We start from the raw sequence: 17414 nt of genomic DNA, 5'->3' as shown, positions 1-17414 counted from the left end.
GAGGACGCGGCAGAGGCGCGGAGGGCGCAGCCATGGGCCGTTTGGAGGTGCTGCTTGTGGAGAACTTTAAGTCGTGGCGGGGCCGCCAGGTTATAGGCCCCTTCAGGAGGTTCACCTGCATCATTGGCCCCAACGGCTCCGGTAACTTGGGACCTAGAACGTCCACACCTGCCGCGGTCGTCCGGGCCTCTTCCCGCCTGAGGGGACGTGAGGGTGGCCTCGCGGCCTGGACTCGGGCTTGACCCTCGCTGTCCACCCCGGGGACGGGGGATGGGGTGGGAGGCGACCCTCAGACTCCGCCCAGGGCGGGTTGGAGGTGGCAGGGAGTTGCTTGCCGTCCACCCTAGGTTGACACTAGCCCTCGGCCCCGGACCCCCGGCCCTCGGACAACACCCCCAGGGGCCTGAGCTTCGCCCTCGGCCCCGGACCCCCGGCCCTCCGACAACACCCCCAGGGGCCAGACCCCCGCCCCACCCCCCACCCTGGACCCTCCTCTCCTACCCCCGCCCTGCCCCCCCACCCCGTGGGCTTCTTCGGCCCTCAGCTTTGGTCACCTCTCCTCTCCATCTCCTTCCCTTTCTCATCCAAAAAGATTAAGTGGGAGCGAGATCGGGAGGAAGTCATTGGTTCCAAGGAGCCCGAACAACCGTTTGGATCCAAGGAAGCTTCGCAGGAATACTGTGAAAATGGCCGCGTTTGTTGAGCTTATTCCTGAGTTCCTGGCCCCGCTCTTTTTGTTTAATCCTCACAAATGGCTATGATCCCCATTTTACAGTGGAGAAAACTGAGGTTCAGAGGGGCCAGATGAGTTTCCAAGGTTGCCCAGTAAGGGGCAGAGTCTGAACTGGAGTTGGGGCCTGGCCAGGCTCCCTTTGGCTCCATGATGGGAAGCTGGGGTAATGAGCAGGGCAGGTGGAGTAGGGCCTAAAAGGATCGTGCCCTTGAGAGCCTTCTGAAACCTGGAGTCTCCAGTTTGGCTCTCTTAGCCCAGCTTTCCTTTCTTAGCCTCAGTAACTCAATTTATTTGACAGACATGAATAGGACACTTGAATGTGTGTTTTCCCCGCACATCAAATCTGGAATATAATTACTGTGAAACTATTGTGAAATTTCTGTCGCCTTATAAAACAGCTGCTGTTGAAGGTTTTCTTTCGCACTTAGTATATGCAAAAGAATACCTGAGCTTAGATGCGTTCACGTATTTGAAGATTTCCTTGCCTCTTCTGTGTAATATATTTCCTCATTTTCATTTTATTCTGTTATCAGAAAACATTGAAAAAAATAATTACTGGAATCACTCCTGCACTGTTACCCTAACTAATCTTCTCCACTCTTTTATTGGGAAGTTGCTGAGCCCACCACCAGGGGATTTTCACCTTTTAACTGGTGATTATGTGAAGGGTTGCTCAGTTATATTTTGCAACTCCAAACAGTGCAATACTTGGAATGAGTATCTGCACAGACTCTTGAACATCGTTTAGTCCACTTGAACTATTTGCCCATTACCATTCAAGATCCTGTGAAAATGGTGCTTTGAACTTGTTTAACCTAGTGCCAAACGAGTTTCAAAATAATATTATTTCTTTTCCTAATTTAAAAATACTTTTTGTGATTAATAACATATCTTAACGTGATTGTGAAAATGCCTTTACAAATCCTCTTGCTCTCCCTAGATCCACATGCCCTGGAAGCTCAACTCCCCTCTAGAGAATCACTGGTATCCTAGAGACTATGCTTAGAACCGGGTAAAGCCATTGTGGATCATTTCAGCAGTGTCTTCAATACCATCTGTCCACAACAGAAATTTCTGGTTTACTTATTTTTCAATTTTGCCTAAAGTGTTAACATTCTTTTTGCTATATGAAGGCCCAAACTCAATATAGTACTTATCCATGACCGATTTAATGGATGATATTCTATTTGTGTTCATTTGAGCACTTGTTGGTAGATCATCATTTTTAAAAATCTTACAGAATTACTGGCACATTCAGATAGAATTTGTTAAACCAATTGATAATTTCCCATCATGCTCATTTCCTGTTATACTTTAATTTAGTTAGTCATACTTTTTGTAATAATTTTCTATTGTCACCGCCTGCCAAAACTTGACATGTTCTCATTTGTTTGTTTTTATCTATTTATTTTTTAATTTTTTTACTTTTTCAATTTTTTGGCCACGCCACATGGCACGTGGGATCTCAGTTTCCCAACCAGGGATCGAACCCACACCCCCTGCATTGGAAGCATGGAGCCTTAACCACTGGACCACCAGGGAAGTCCCTTGTTTGTTTTCAATAAAATCTAATTTGGGGCTTTTTATAGGTAGCAGAAATTTTTCATTTTAAATTTTAACATTCGTGTTTTCCACTCAGATGCAGCAAATAAATGGTTGTTGCCTGTATATAATGTTAGGAGCAAAAGAAGGTGTGTAGATTAAGACAGCTCCTGCTCTGAAGGTATAGGGAGTATAAGAAAATGACACATTAATTGAAATAGAAAGCCAGGTAACACTGTTTATGAAACTTTAAACAAGAAAAATACAACATCTGATTTGGGGAGTTTTGAGCAGGAAGAGGTGAAGATTAGGAAAGGTTTTCTAGAGGAGTTGGCATTTGACCTGGGCTCAAAGCATAAAGAGTATTTTTCCAGGGGTTTGTGAAAGTCTATTTGTGGGGCAGGTAATAGTCCAAATTGGCCAGAATATAGTGCATATTTAGGGAAGTTGTGGGATATAATGGAATTCTGTTGGATAAGTCCTTGCCAGAGTGAAGAGTTTATATTTAACTTTCTGGAAAAAGAAGTTAGACTTTGAAGGATTTTTATCAGTGAACTACCACAAGGGTGCCTGAGTCTATCTAAGGCCATCCTCTCCACTTGTGCTTTGGATCCTGTCCCCTCCTCAGTTCTTTGCTTTTGTAATTATTATCTTTCTCTCTTGAATTGTATCTTTCTCCCTTATTGGATAATTTTCATTGGCATAAATACATACATGCCTTATGAACACTCTCAGGACATCGAGGATCAGTTGATGTGTGAAAAGCAAGTATAGTACAATGTTAATTATAGAATTTAGTGGTGAATATATGGATTTTTACTATGAAATTATTTCAACTTTCTTGTATGTTTGAAAATTTTATGATGAAATGCTTGGGGGGAAATCCCTTGAACCTCACTGTCTCCTTAGGCTATTGCCCCATTTTTTTTTTTTATCAGTACAGCAAAACTCTCTGAAACCATTGTCTGTAGTTCCATTCTCTTCTCAGCCGCCTTGATTCAGTTCTCAGCCTCAAAGTCTACTGAAATGACACTTATCTAGGTCACTGTTGAGCTATATCTTATAAAAGTCAGCGGTTAGTTCCCTGTCCTCATCCTGTTTGACATTTCAGCAGTATTTCATTCATTTAAAAGTAATTGAGTGCCTACTGTGTGTCATGCACTGTTCTAGCTTGTTGGGGATTCATCAGTGAACATGATATAAAAATTCCTGCCTGTATAGAACTGACATTCAAGTGCAGAGAGACAGACAACAAACTAAATATGAAAAGTATATAGAATATTAAAGTGTTAAGGGTTTTTTTGGGGGGGGGTTATTTATTTTTTATAAATTTATTTATTTTTGGCTGCGTTGGGTCTTCGTTGCTGTGTGCGGGCTTTTCTCTAGTTGCGGCGAGCAGGGGCTGCTCTTCGTTGCGGTGCGCAGGCTTCTCACTGCGGTGGCTTCTCTTGTTGCGGAGCACGGGCTCTAGGCACACGGGATTCAGTAGTTGCAGCCCGTGGGCTCAGTAGTTGTGGCTCCCGGGCTCTAGAGCACAGGCTCAGTAGCTGTGGCGCACGGGCTTAGTTGCTCCGCGGCATGTGGGATCTTCCCGGCCCAGGGCTCAAACCCGTGTCCCCTGCGTTGGCAGGCGGATTCTTAAACACTGCGCCACCACGGAAGCCCCTAAAGTGTTAAGTTTTAAAGAGAAACAAGGGAGGGGAATAGTAAATGCTGGGAGTGTTTTAAAAGAAGTTGGTCATGGGAAGGCCTTGCTGTCAAGGAGGCAAGGTAGACCACATTTCATCTCTCCCTCCTTTCCCCAGGTGGTCTTATCCAGTCCCATCCTTAAGCTACTGACTTTCCAAATTATATTTCCAGCCTATAATATTTAGCATTTAGTTTCCTATTTCTAGTAGCCACCTAAAACAATATAATCAGGAAGAGTAGTTAATTTCCTCTCCCCCACCACTACCAAACAACAAACCTGTTCCTTCTTAGGTCTTTACCAGCTCAGTAAAGGGCACAATTTACTCATTTATTCAGACAGAAAGCCAGAGTAATTCTTGATTCCTCCTTTTACCTTCTACACCCCACTTTCCTCATCCAGTCGCCTATAAATCTTAATGACTCTACCTCTGAAATGCATCCAGAATCCAATTGTTTCTTGCCACTCTTCACTATTACAGTTGAAGCTGCTAGAGCTCTCATTTGGACTATCGCTATAATCTCCTAACAGGTCCTTCTGCTTCCTTTTTTGTCTCTGTGCAGTGCATTCTCATTGCACTTGGAGTAACATCCGTATTTCTTACCATGATCCACAAAGCCCTTTATAATCTGACCCCTGTATGTTTCTCTTCTCAAATATTCTCTTCCTCCACATTTACTGTTCTCTGGTCAGAATTGCTTTTTTAGCTTTCCTTACACAGGCCAAGCTCATTGCTATTTCTGGGTTTTAGCATTTTCTGTTCCTTGGACTTAGAATGCCTTTCTCACAGGGTTTCATATGGCTGCTACCTTAATAAATTCTCCATCATCCTTGATAAATTCTCCCTGTCACAGCCAATACATTACCCATCATTCCAGTCCTGCCTCCTTAACAACCTTGTCCTCTTCCCTCTGTTGCCGCTGCTATCACTTTATTTCACACTCATCATTTCTTCCTTGGATTAATGCAGTCACCTTTTAGCTAAATTCCCAACCTCTGGTCTTACCCTACTTTAATCCATGTGGCACACTGCTGCCACAGTAATCTTCATTTGTTCCTTCAAGAAAGAAGATTCATTTTAGTTTTTTGAGGAAAAGGCATTTGACAAAATTCACTATCCATTTCCATCAATAGTTTTTTTCCAGATGGTGTGATTTTTCAGGTGATTTTTAAAATACTTTTCTGTTTTCCAAAACCCTACATTGAATGGTTTACTGTTCTAATCAGGATAAAAATGTTATTTTAAAAAAACATTTTAGATAATCCAGAATGGCAGCTGAATTCTTAAAAATAATATTTTATTATTACAAAAGCACTATATATGAATTGTAAAAACTTAGAAAATAAACGAGTAAAAAAGTAAAAACATATTCCCACAATCCAGACAGTACTATTGTAATACCTTAGGACATGTCCATGTAGATCTTTTTCCTTGCAAACTTTTTTTTTAATGAAAATGAGGTTATACAATACATACTGTTGTATAACTCACTCTTTTCAGACAATTATCCTCACCTTTCTTAGTGCATTTCATCTGATGCACAGCTCAAATTCACATTTCCTCAGTTTACTCCATAGTGTTCTTTGACCAAACCATTTTCCATCCCAGAATCACATATTGCATCTGATTGTTATATCCCTTAGATCTCTATTAATTTAGCATAGTTCTTTTTTTAATTTATAACAGACTCATTGAAAAGGTTGAAAACGTTTTTCCATAGAATGTTTAGATGTGTCTGATTGCTTCCTTATGATGTAGTTTAGTTTGTTCCTCTATCCCCTCTATTTTTTTGAACTGGAAGATCTAAAAAGTTGATGGTTTGAAATTAAAGATTTTTGGCTAGACTTCATTTTAGGTGCTAGTGTGTACTTCACGTTACCTTATATCACATAATATCTGGTGATGCTAAGATTGACTCCTGGATTAGGGTGGTGACAGTGATCTCTCCATTATACAGTTAGCTGTAACCTTTCTCTCTAGCCTAGTGTTCTAGTGTTTCTTTGGCATTATACAAATATTCTCTATCAACCATTTACTCAAATGGTTTTAATGCCAATTAATAATCTTGCCTGAGCCAGTATTTCATTCAGGTTTGCAAAACCAGGTTTTTCTAATCGTGTCATGCTTTCTACATTCATTGGATGATGTTCCCATATTTAAAAAAAAAGTTTTATTTCATTAATTGGGGTTATTTGATTAACGTAAAATGCAGTTTGCACTGTAAAATCAGAATAAATGCGTGCCCCTTTTAGTTGGTATTTTCAAAGAAAAGAGTTTTGGGGGTTTTTTTGCGGTACGCGGGCCTCTCACTGTTGTGGCTTCTCCTGTTGCGGGGCACAGGCTCCGGACGCGCAGGCTCAGCGGCCACGGCTCACGGGCCCAGCCGCTCCGCGGCATGTGGGATCTTCCCGGACCGGGGCACGAACCCGTGTCCCCTAGCATCGGCAGGCGGACTCTCAACCACTGCGCCACCAGGGAAGCCCAGAAAAGAGTTTTAATAGGGCAAATAGTGAAAGTGAGTTTTTCTTTTTTTGTTGTTGGTATCATTATGGACACATGGATTTTGTTTTCACCTTTTATTTTATTTTATTTTTTTTGAATTTTATATTATTTACTTTTTTATACAGCAGGTTCTTATTAGTCATCAATTTTATACACATCAGTGTATGCATGTCAATCCCAATCGCCCAGTTCATCACACCACCACCACACCCCTCCGCCGCCGCTTTACCCCCTTGGTGTCCATGCGTTTGTTCTCTACATCTGTGTCTCAATTTCTGCCCTGCAGACCGGTTCATGTGTACCATTCTTCTAGGTTCCACATATATGCGTTAATATACGATATTTGTTTTTCTCTTTCTGACTTATTTCACTTTATATGACAGTCTCTAGATCCATCCACGTCTCAACAAGTGACCCCATTTCGTTCCTTTTTATGGGTGAGTAATATTCCATTGTATATATGTACCACATCTTCTTTATCCATTCTTCTGTTGATGGGCATTTAGGTTGCTTCCATGACCTGGCTATTGTAAACAGTGCTGCAATGGACATTGGGGTGCATGTGTCTTTTTGAATTATGGTTTTCTCTGGGTATATGCCCAGTAGTGGGATTGCTGGATCATATGGTAATTGTATTTTTAGTTTTCTAAGGAACCTCCATATTGTTCTCCATAGTGGCTGTATCAATTTACATTCCCACCAACAGTGCAAGAGGGTTCCCTTTTCTCCACACCCTCTCCAGCATATGTTGTTTGTACATTTTCTGATGAAGCCCATTCTAACTGGTGTGAGGTGATACCTCATTGTAGTTTTGATTTGCATTTCTCTAATAATTAGTGATGTTGAGCAGCTTTTCATGTGCTTCTTGGCCATCTGTATGTCTTCGTTGGAGAAATGTCTATTTAGGTCTTCTGCCCATTTTTGGATTGGGTTGTTTGGTTTTTTAATATGGAGCTGCATGAGCTGTTTATATATTTTGGAGATTAATCCTTTGTCCTTTGTCCGTTGATTCGTTTGCAAACATTTTCTCCCATTCTGAGGGTTTTTTGTCTTGTTTATGATTTCCTTTGCTGTGCAAAAGCTTTGAAGTTTCATTAGGTCCCATTTGTTTATTTTTGTTTTTATTTCCACTACTCTAGGAGGTGGATCAAAAAAGATCTTGCTGTGATTTATGTCAAAGAGTGTTCTTCCTATGTTTTCCTCTAAGAGTTCTATAGTGTCCGGTCTTATATTTAGGTCTCTAATTCTTTTTGAGTTTATTTTTGTGTACGGTGTTAGGGAGTGTTCTAATTTCATTCTTTTACATGTAGCTGTCCAGTTTTCCCAGCACCTCTTATTGAAGGGACCGTCTTTTCTCCATTGTATATCCTTGCCTCCTTTGTCATAGATTAGTTGACCATAGGTGTATGGGTTTATCTCTGGGCTTTCTATCTTGTTCCATTGATCTGTGTTTCTGTTTTTGTGCCAGTACCATATTGTCTTGATTACTGTAGCTTTGTATAGTATAGTTTGAAGTCAGGGAGTCTGATTCCTCCAGCTCCATTTTTTTCCCTCAAGATTGCTTTGGCTATTCGGGGTCTTTTGTGTCTCCATACAAATTTTAAGAATTTTTTTGTTCTAGTTCCATAAAAAATGCCATTGGTAATTTGATAGGGATTGCATTGAATCTGTAGATTGCTTTGGGTAGTATAGTCATTTTCACAATATTGATTCTTCTGATCCAAGCACATGGTATATATCTCTCCATCTGTTGGTATCATCTTTAATTTCTTTCATCGGTGTCTTATAGTTTTCTGCATACAGGTCTTTTGTCTCCCTAGGTAGGTTTATTCCTAGGTATTTTATTCTTTTTGTTACAGTGGTAAATGGGAGTGTTTCCTTAATTTCTCTTTCAGATTTTTAATCATTTGTGTATAGGAATGCAAGAGATTTCTGTGCATTAATTTTGTATCCTGCAGCTTTACCAAATTCATTGATTAGCTCTAATCAATGGCATCTTTAGGATTCTCTATGTATAGTATCATGTCATCTGCAAACAGTGACAGTTTTACTTCTTCTTTTCCAATTTGTATTCCTTTTATTTCTTTTTCTTCTCTGATTGCCGTGGCTAAGATTTCCAAAACTATATTGAATAATAGTGGTGAGAGTAGACATCCTTGTCTTGTTCCTGATCTTAGAGGAAATGCTTTCAGTTTTTCACCATTGAGAATGATGTTTGCTGTGGGTTTGTAGTATATGACCTTTATTATGTTGAGGTAGGTTCCCTCTTTGCCCACTTTCTGGAGAGTTTTTATCATAAATGGGTGTTGAATTTTGTCAAAAGCTTTTTCTGCATCTATTGAGATGATCATATGGTTTTATTCTTCAATTTGTTAATATGGTGTATCACATTGATTGATTTGCATATATCGAAGAATCCTTGCATCCCTGGGATAAATCCCACTTGATCATGGTGTATGATCCTTTTAATGTGCTATTGGATTCTGTTTGCTAGTATTTTGTTGAGGATTTTTGCATCTATATTCATCAGTGATATTGGTCTGTAATTTTCTTTTTTTGTCATATCTTTGTCTGGTTTTGGTATCAGGGTGATGGTGGCCTCATAGAATGAGTTTGGGAGTGTTCCTCTGCAATTTTTTGGAAGAGTTTGAGAAGGATGGATGTTAGCTCTTCTTTAAATGTTTGATAGAATTCACCTGTGAAGCCATCTGGTCCTGGACTTTTGTTTGTTGGAAGATTTTTAATCACAGTTTCAATTTCATTACTTGTGATTGGTCTGTTCATATTTTCTATTTCTTCCCGGTTCAGTCTTGGAAGGTTATACCTTTCTAAGAATTTGTCCATTTCTTCTAGGTTGTCCATTTTATTGGCATAGAGTTGCTTGTAGTAGTCTCTTAGGATGCTTTGTATTTCTGCGGTGTTTGTTGTAACTTCTCCTTTTTCATTTCTAATTTTATTGATTTGAGTCCTCTCCCTCTTTTTCTTGATGAGTCTGGCTAATGGTTTATCAATTTTGTTTATCTTCTCAAAGAACCAGCTTTTAGTTTTATTCATCTTTGCTATTGTTTTCTTTGTTTCTATTTCATTTATTTCTGCTCTGATCTTTATGATTTCTTTCCTTCTGCTAACTTTGGGTTTTGTTTGTTCTTCTTTCTCTGGTTCCTTTAGGTGTAAGGGTAGATTGTTTATTTGAGATTTTTCTTGTTTCTTGAGGTAGTCTTGTATAGCTATAAACTTCCCTCTTAGAACTGCTTTTGCTGCATCCCATAGGTTTTGGATCATCATGTTTTCATTGTCATTTGTCTCTAGGTATTTTTTGATTTCCTCTTTGATTTCTTCAGTGATCTCTTGGTTATTTAGTAACGTATTGTTTAGCCTCCATGTGTTTGTGTTTTTTACGTTTTTTTCCCCGTAATTCATTTCTAATCTCATAGTGTTGTGGTCAGAAAAGATGCTTGATATGATTTCAATTTTCTTAAATTTACTGAGGCTTGAATTGTGACCCAAGATATGATATGTCCTGGAGAATGTTCTGTGCGCACTTGAGAAGAAAGTGTAATCTGCTGTTTTTGGATGGAATGTCATAAATATCAGTTAAATCTATCTGGTCTATTGTGTCATTTAAAGCTTCTGTTTCCTTATTTATTTTCGTTTTGGATGATCTGTCCATTGGTATAAGTGAGGTTTTAAAGTCCCCTACTATTATTGTGTTGCTGTCGATTTCCTCTTTTATAGCTGTTAGCAGTTGCCTTATGTATTGAGGTGCTCCTATGTTGGGTGCATATATATTTATAATTGTTATATCTTCTTCTTGGATTGATCCCTTGATCATTATGTAGTGTCCTTCCTTGTCTCTTGTAACATTCTTTAAAGTCTATTTTATCTGATATGAGTATTGCTACTCCAGCTTTCTTTTGATTTCCATTTGCATGGAATATCTTTTTCCATCCCCTCACTTTCAGTCTGTATGTGTCCCTAGGTCTGAAGTGGGTCTCTTGTAGACAGCATATATATGCTGTCTTGTTTTTTTATCCATTCAGCAAGCCTGTGTCTTTTGGTTGGAGCATTTAATCCATTCATGTTTAAGGTAATTATCGATACGTATGTTCCTAAGACCATTTTCTTAATTGTTTTGGGTTTGTTTCTGTAGGTCCTTTTCTTCTCTTGTGTTTCCCACTTAGAGAAGTTCCTTTAGCATTTGTTGTAGAGCTGCTTTCGTGGTGCTGAATTCTCTTAGCTTTTGCTTGTCTGTAAAACTTTTGATTTCTCCATTGAATCTGAATGAGATCCTTGCCGGGTAGAGTAATCTTGGTTGTAGGTTCTTGCCTGTCATCACTTTAAGTATATCATGCTTCTTCCTTCTGGCTTGTAGAGTTTCTGCTGAGAAATCAGCTGTTAACCTTATGGGAGTTCCCTTGTATGTTATTTGTCGTATTTCCCTTGCTGCTTTCAATAATTTTTCTTTGTCTTTAATTTTTGCCATAATTTTTGCCAATTTGATTACTATGTGTCTTGGCATGTTTCTCCTTGGGTTTATCCTGTATGGGACTCTCTGTGCTTCCTGGACTTGGGTGGCTATTTCCTTTCCCACGTTAGGGAAGTTTTCAACTATAATCTCTTCAAATATTTTCTCAGGTCCTTTCTCTCTCTCTTCTCCTTCTGCGACCCTATAATGTGAATGTTGTTGCGTTTAATGTTGTCCCAGAGGTCTCTTAGGCTGTCTTCATTTCTTGTCATTCTTTTTTCTTTATTCTGTTCCGCAGCAGTGAATTCCACCATTCTGTCTTCCAGGTCACCTATCTGTTCTTCTGCCTCAGTTATTCTGCTATTGATTCCTTCTAGTGTATTTTTCATTTCAGTTATTGTATTGTTCATCTCTGTTTGTTTGTTCTTTAATTCTTCTAGGTCTTTGTTAAACATTTCTTCCATCTTCTTGATCTTTGCCTCCATTCTTTTTCCGAGGTCCTGGATCATCTTCACTATCATTATTCTGAATTCTTTTTCTGGAAGGTTGCCTATCTCCACTTCATTTAGTTGTTTTTCTGGGGTTTTATCTTGTTCCTTCATCTGGTACATAGCCCTCTGCCTTTTCATCTTGTCTATCTTTCTGTGAATGTGGTTTTTGTTCCACAGGCTGCAGGATTGTAGTTGTTCTTGCTTCTGCTGTCTTCACCTTTCTTTTAAATCCTATTATTTTTCTCTCTGGTCATCTATGCAACATTCCATTTCTGAGTCTAGAGCAGGGGTCAGCAAACTATTTCTGAACTTGGCACAGCTTAATCAGGCATTGAAGAACTTCCCAAGTGATCCTCCCTTTCTTGCTGCCTGCTCAGCTGAAGACACTCATTTTGCTTCACAGATGTATTCGCTTCTGTCCTACTCTTGAGCAAGGAGAAGCAGAGAAAACTGAGCAGCTCACAAGGTGGATACTGTTAAAAAAGAAAAAAAAAAGGACACCTAGATTTTCATTGGTGCAGTGTGTTTTGTTTTGTTTTTTTATAAATTTATTTATTTTTAGCTGTGTTGGGTCGTCATTGCTGTGCACAGGCTTTCTCTAGTTGTGGTGAGTGCGGGCTACTCTTTGTTGCAGTGTGCAGGCTTCTCATTGTCGTGGCTTCTCTTGTTGCGGAGCACGGGCTCTAGGCACACAGGCTTCAGTAGTTGTGGCATGTGGGCTCAGTAGTTGTGGCTTGCGGGCTCTAGACCTCAGGCTCAGTAGTTGTGGCGCACGGGCTTAGTTGCTCTGCGGCATGTGGGATCTTCCCGAGCCAGGGCTCGAACCCGTGTCCTTTGCATTGGCAGGCAGGTTCTTAACCACTGTGCCACCAGGGAAGCCCGGTACACTGTGTTTTTAATCCACCAAAATCATTCTTTTTGATGCTCAGATTTTCATAACTTTAATCAGTGGGAGCTCCTTCAAGCTGCCTCCTGTGTCCTTTGGTCATGACCTCATTAATATTTGAAAGCTTCCTTGCTTTCTAACGTAAGATGTCCCAGTTTTCAGGCTTATCTTCAGTTTTCTCTGCCTCAGACTTGGAATTAGCCACTTCTCCAATGATTTCTGGTTTTTTTAGAAGTTAAGGTATTAAAGACCGCCATCTGGGAACTAGAATATTCAGTGCCTTTGGGTAACAGTGGTTCTGGGTCATTTCAGAGGATGGGGCTAGAAAATGCATAAAGTGCTTTTTCAGATTTGTTCTTTTTTTTTTTATAATAACAGCTTTATTGAAATGTCATTTGCATATCATAAAATTCATCCTTTTAAAGTGTACACTTCAGTGATGTTTAGTATATTCATAGAGTTGTATAACCATCATCACTATCTAATTCTAGAATATTTTCATTATCCCAAACAGAAACCTTGTACCCATTAGTAGTCATTCCCCATTATCTCCTCTCTACCCAGTCCCTGGCAACCACTAATCTACTTTCTGTCACTATGGATTTGCCTGTTCTGGACATTTCATATAAATGGAATCATACAATACGTGGCGCTTTGTGTCTGGCTTTACATTTCCATTGTCAATGAATAAGGGTTCAGATTTCTCCACATCTTCACCAGCAGTTGTTTGTTATTGTTTGTGTGATTTTTTAGCCATCCTAGTTGATGTGAAGTGATATTTCATTATAGTTTTGATTTGCTTTTTCCTAATTACTAATATGATTTTGAACATCTTCTCATGTTACAGTAATTTTTAAAATTTGAGTTCATGCTGATATTTTTCCATTCACTTTAAAAAAAATTAATTAATTAATTAGGCTGCATTGGGTCTTCGTTGCTGTGCGCAGGCTTTCTCTAGTTGTGGCAAGCAGGGGCTACTCTTCATTGTGGTGCGCGGGCTTCTCATTGCAGTGGCTTCTCTTGTTGCGGAGCACGGGCGCTCTAGGTGCGTGGGCTCAGTAGTTGTGGCATGCGGGCTCAGTAGTTGTGGCTCGCGGGCTCTAGAGCGCAGGCTAAGTAGTTGTGGCGCACGGGCTTAGTTGCTCCACGTCATGTGGGATCTTCCCGGAGCAGGGCTCGAACCCGTGTCCCCTGCATTGGCAGGTGGATTCTTAACCACTGCACCACGAGGGAAGTCCCTCCATTCACTTTTAACTGTGTTTTCACTGTTTCTTGCTTTTCGTCATTGTGAATATTTTTTCTTACTCTGAAAATCTTATTTCCTAATATGACTAATATAATTACTTATTTGCTTTAACTTAAAATATAAAGAAAGCTGTCTTAAACCACCATAACATTATAAATGATAAAGCAACTGAAGGAAATTTGAAATTCCTTTGTACTTCCTTTTGGTTCTTAGAATGGATCCTACTAAGAACGTACAGGCAGAATTCTGTGATCTGAAGTCCCTTGAAATAAATCATTTCTCAGTATGCCTGTGTTACCAATTTAATATTCAGTTAAGTTTACTTGTTTGTGATTGTTTTCATTTATGGGATTTTTTCAATTTAGGTTTTTTTTTTAAAAATCAGGAATGCATATACATACTTTAAAGGTCAAAACTCTATGGAAAAGTCTACACAGAAATCTTGCTTCTACCCCTGCTCCCTGTATCTGTCAGGGTCCCAACAGGAAACAAGTGGCACACTCAAATTAGGACAGTTTGAGGAAGATTTATTTACAAAGGGACTAATTACAAAGGTGTGGGAAGGCTGTAGAGGAACCCCAATGAATAGAGGGATCACACAGCTAGCAGCAGTGGGGCTGCTGCCACCCCAAGGCTCAGAGAGGAAGGAACCCACAAGGAGCTTCAAAAAGCCAGTGACCTGGTGTTGAAGGGCACAGCAAGTCAGAAGCCACCTTACAGAGGAAAATAGGGAAGTAAATACCCTGACCTCACTCTTTTCCCTTCTTCCCTCCTGCCAGGGCTCTCCATTGGCCAAATCCAACTAGAAGCTCAAAGGCATGAGAGCTTGTGGATAAAGGCAGAAGCAGGGTGAGGCAAACAGAAGGGGTCCAACTCAGTTTCTGTGTCCCGCTCTTCTTCACCTTCTATACATAACCATTAATTTCTTGATTATCCTTCAGTGTTTCTTTATGCAAATGCTAGGAAATATGTGTGTATTGTTATTCCCAACCCCACACTTTTTCTTTAAGTAAAAGTTCGTATTTGGTTTTTTGCTATATATGCTGTTATGTACTTTTCTTTTTTCATTTCCCACTTCCTCTTCTGTTCTCTTGTTGCTGTGTAATTCTCCATTGTGTGGCTACATAGTTATTTCAAGTGGTCCTTTAATTTTTGGACACTTAAGTTGTTTCCAATCTACTTCTGTTAGAAATGACTTATAATTGTATAATTGTGTATTTGCCATTGTGTAGTTTTGCACATGTATCAGGGAGATAGATTTCCAGAAGTGGAATTGCTGGTTCAAGAGCTAAGTTATAATTTAGTAGCTATTGCCAAATCACCCCCATAGTGGTTGTACCATTTTGTACTCCCAACAGTCATTTAATGAGAGGTCCTGTTTAAGAATATGTTTTCAAAATTTTGGATTTTTGCCAGTCTAGTAAGTGAGAAATGGTAGTCAAAACAGTTTTAATTTACATTTCTCTTATTATGACTGAGCTCAAGTGTCTTTTCATATGGTTAAGGGCCTTTTGTATTTCTGTTTCTCTGAATTGCCCTTTTATGTTCTTTGCCCATTTTTCTGGTGGGTTGTTATCTTAGAAATCCTTATAAAATGTATCTGAAAACGTCACTGCTATTCCTAAAATCCTTTATGGCTTCAAATAATCTTCAGCATGAAGTTTATTTCTCTCTTATCATTTCCAACCTTGTAAGCTTTGCTCCACCTCTGTATTATTACTTACCCTTTTCTCACTGGAATGGTACCTTGCTTTCCCATTTGTACTAATGATCAAGCTATCATCTTTTCCTGGAGTGGTTATGTTTACCTTCAGCACTGCCTCCCCAAACTTCTACTTACTCTTTAAAACTTAGCCCAGAATTATCTCCTGCAGAGTCTACTCAGAGTCTCCAGTCGTTAGTGCTTCTCTTAAATGCTTCATAGTTCTTTGTGTTAATTTTATCTTAGAACTTACTATAGTAAGTTATAATTTCCTCCTTTTAGTGGGAAGAGTATAGATTTTGGAATCAGACGCCTAACCCCAAAACATGATTTGTTTGACTTTGAGCCTCTGCTTTTTTACTTATGAAATGCAAATTAAATATCTATCTCATAGGATTATTGCAAAGACTGAATAAAATAATAGATGTGGAGTGTCTGGCACAAAATGGGGTTCAATAAAAATTGATCATATTCCCCACTGTAAGTACCTTAGGGGAAAATTCTACATACTGTTTCTTTTTAGCCTGAGTACTTAGGAGAATGCCTGATTAATAGGTGTTCTATAAATGTTTGTAGAATGAATGAATGCATTTGAAGAGGCAAGAGAGTGAAGGTTGAGTCCAGCTAGGAGGCTTTTGGGAGTAAGGAGTACTTAAATAACTAGAAGGATGGTAAAGAAGGAGCAGATTGGAAGAGATATGCAGAGCTGAAATCAAAAAGGAACTTATGGGACTTCCCTGGTGGCGCAGTGGTTGAGAGTCTGCCTGCTAATGCAGGGGACACAGGTTTGAGCCCTGGTCTGGGAGGATCCCACATGCCGCGGAGCAACTAGGCCCGTGAGCCACAACTACTGAGCCTGCGCGTCTGGAGCCTGTGCTCTGCAACAAGAGAGGCCGCGATAGTGAGAGGCCCATGCACCGCGATGAAGAGTGGCCCCCGCTTGCCACAACTAGAGAAAGCCCTCGCACAGAAACGAAGACCCAACACGCAAAAATAAATTAATTAATTAATTAAAAAATAAAAGGGACTTACAGCTGTTGCTAAGAGGGCAAATGAGTGGCAAATATTGAGGTTTTGAGATGGGAGAGTGATAACTGTAATTTTTATGTCTTTGAATATTTGGTTCATCTTCATCAAGTGATGATAGTCTAAAAGGTAACTCTTCCAGAATTATTATTTTCCTGATGTTGGTTTTGAATTATTTATAGCAGAGGTTCCTGCTCTGACCATTACAAAACTTAACTTGGTTCATTAATTGATTCATTTTTGCCAACAGGTGGTTGTTAAGCTAGGCACTTAACAAATGTTTCCTGACCATCCTATCTGAAGTTACCTCTCCCAGTTACCCTCTATTTCATCACTCAGTTTGTTTCCTCATGATACTTATAATATATAATTCTTTTTTGTTTATTGTTTGACTTTCTTAATAGATTATAACATTCATTAGACAGAGTTGTATCTCTCTTGTTCTTTTACTGTATCCTTATGACCTAGCACACAAAAGAATTAATGTAATGAATGAATTTGGATGGGGAAGTGTTTATTTTAGGCAGACTTTCAATAAGGATTGACCAAAACCAGTTTCTGTTTAATTCTGTTACTGTCAGACTTAATAATTCAATTGTTCGTTTGATCCTATATATGTAACCATCTTACAATAGCTCTCAATCTGCAGATTATCAGTTAAACCAAAAAAGCCATGTTTCATACCTGTTAGTTAACTGAGACTTAGTTAAATACATTTGCAGCATTTTTAACCACTTCTAGTTCTTTTTAGAAAGATCATGAACTTCTAAAACTAAGCCATATTTCCAGTGATTGGCAGTATTCTCTTGTTTATGTTACTTTCCCTGCTTTGGGCACTAGAAATTTAAACTGCTTGTGGATATGAGGGAACGAATGTGAAAAAGAAAGAAAATTACGTACAGATGGTAGTAGCTGAAATGACATTGCACCTTGGAAATTGTCTTAAACTATCGGCTCATGGTTGGAGAACAGTTTGCCATTTGAGTTGGGAGTCCCCAAGACTACCCCCAGTTTCACTAGGAGGACTCCCAGGACTCAGCATATAGTTGTACCCAGGACTGTTACTCATAACAGCAAAAGGAAACAAAGCAAACTCAGCAAAGGGAAAAGGCACATGAGGAACTCTGAGGAAA

The 17414-nt window shown here is 39.4% G+C and overlaps 1 protein-coding gene across 1 annotated transcript in view; it reads left to right on the top strand.

Moving 5' to 3' along the window:
- Positions 1-32: 32 nt before the first annotated feature.
- Positions 33-17414, top strand: part of SMC1B (structural maintenance of chromosomes 1B) — a gene marked incomplete at both ends in the record, with an annotated part of 85634 nt that continues 68252 nt past the window's right edge. The window contains one exon of the mRNA XM_082666202.1: positions 33-141. Coding sequence (XP_082522328.1) covers positions 33-141 — 109 coding nt within the window. The remainder of the gene's footprint in view (positions 142-17414) is intronic.

This window comes from Grampus griseus (assembly GCF_964374135.1).
Source record: "Grampus griseus genome assembly, chromosome: 11".
Classification (NCBI taxonomy): domain Eukaryota; kingdom Metazoa; phylum Chordata; class Mammalia; order Artiodactyla; family Delphinidae; genus Grampus; species Grampus griseus.
Note: the sequence above shows the minus strand (reverse complement) of the source record. Positions and strands in the feature narration are given on the sequence as shown.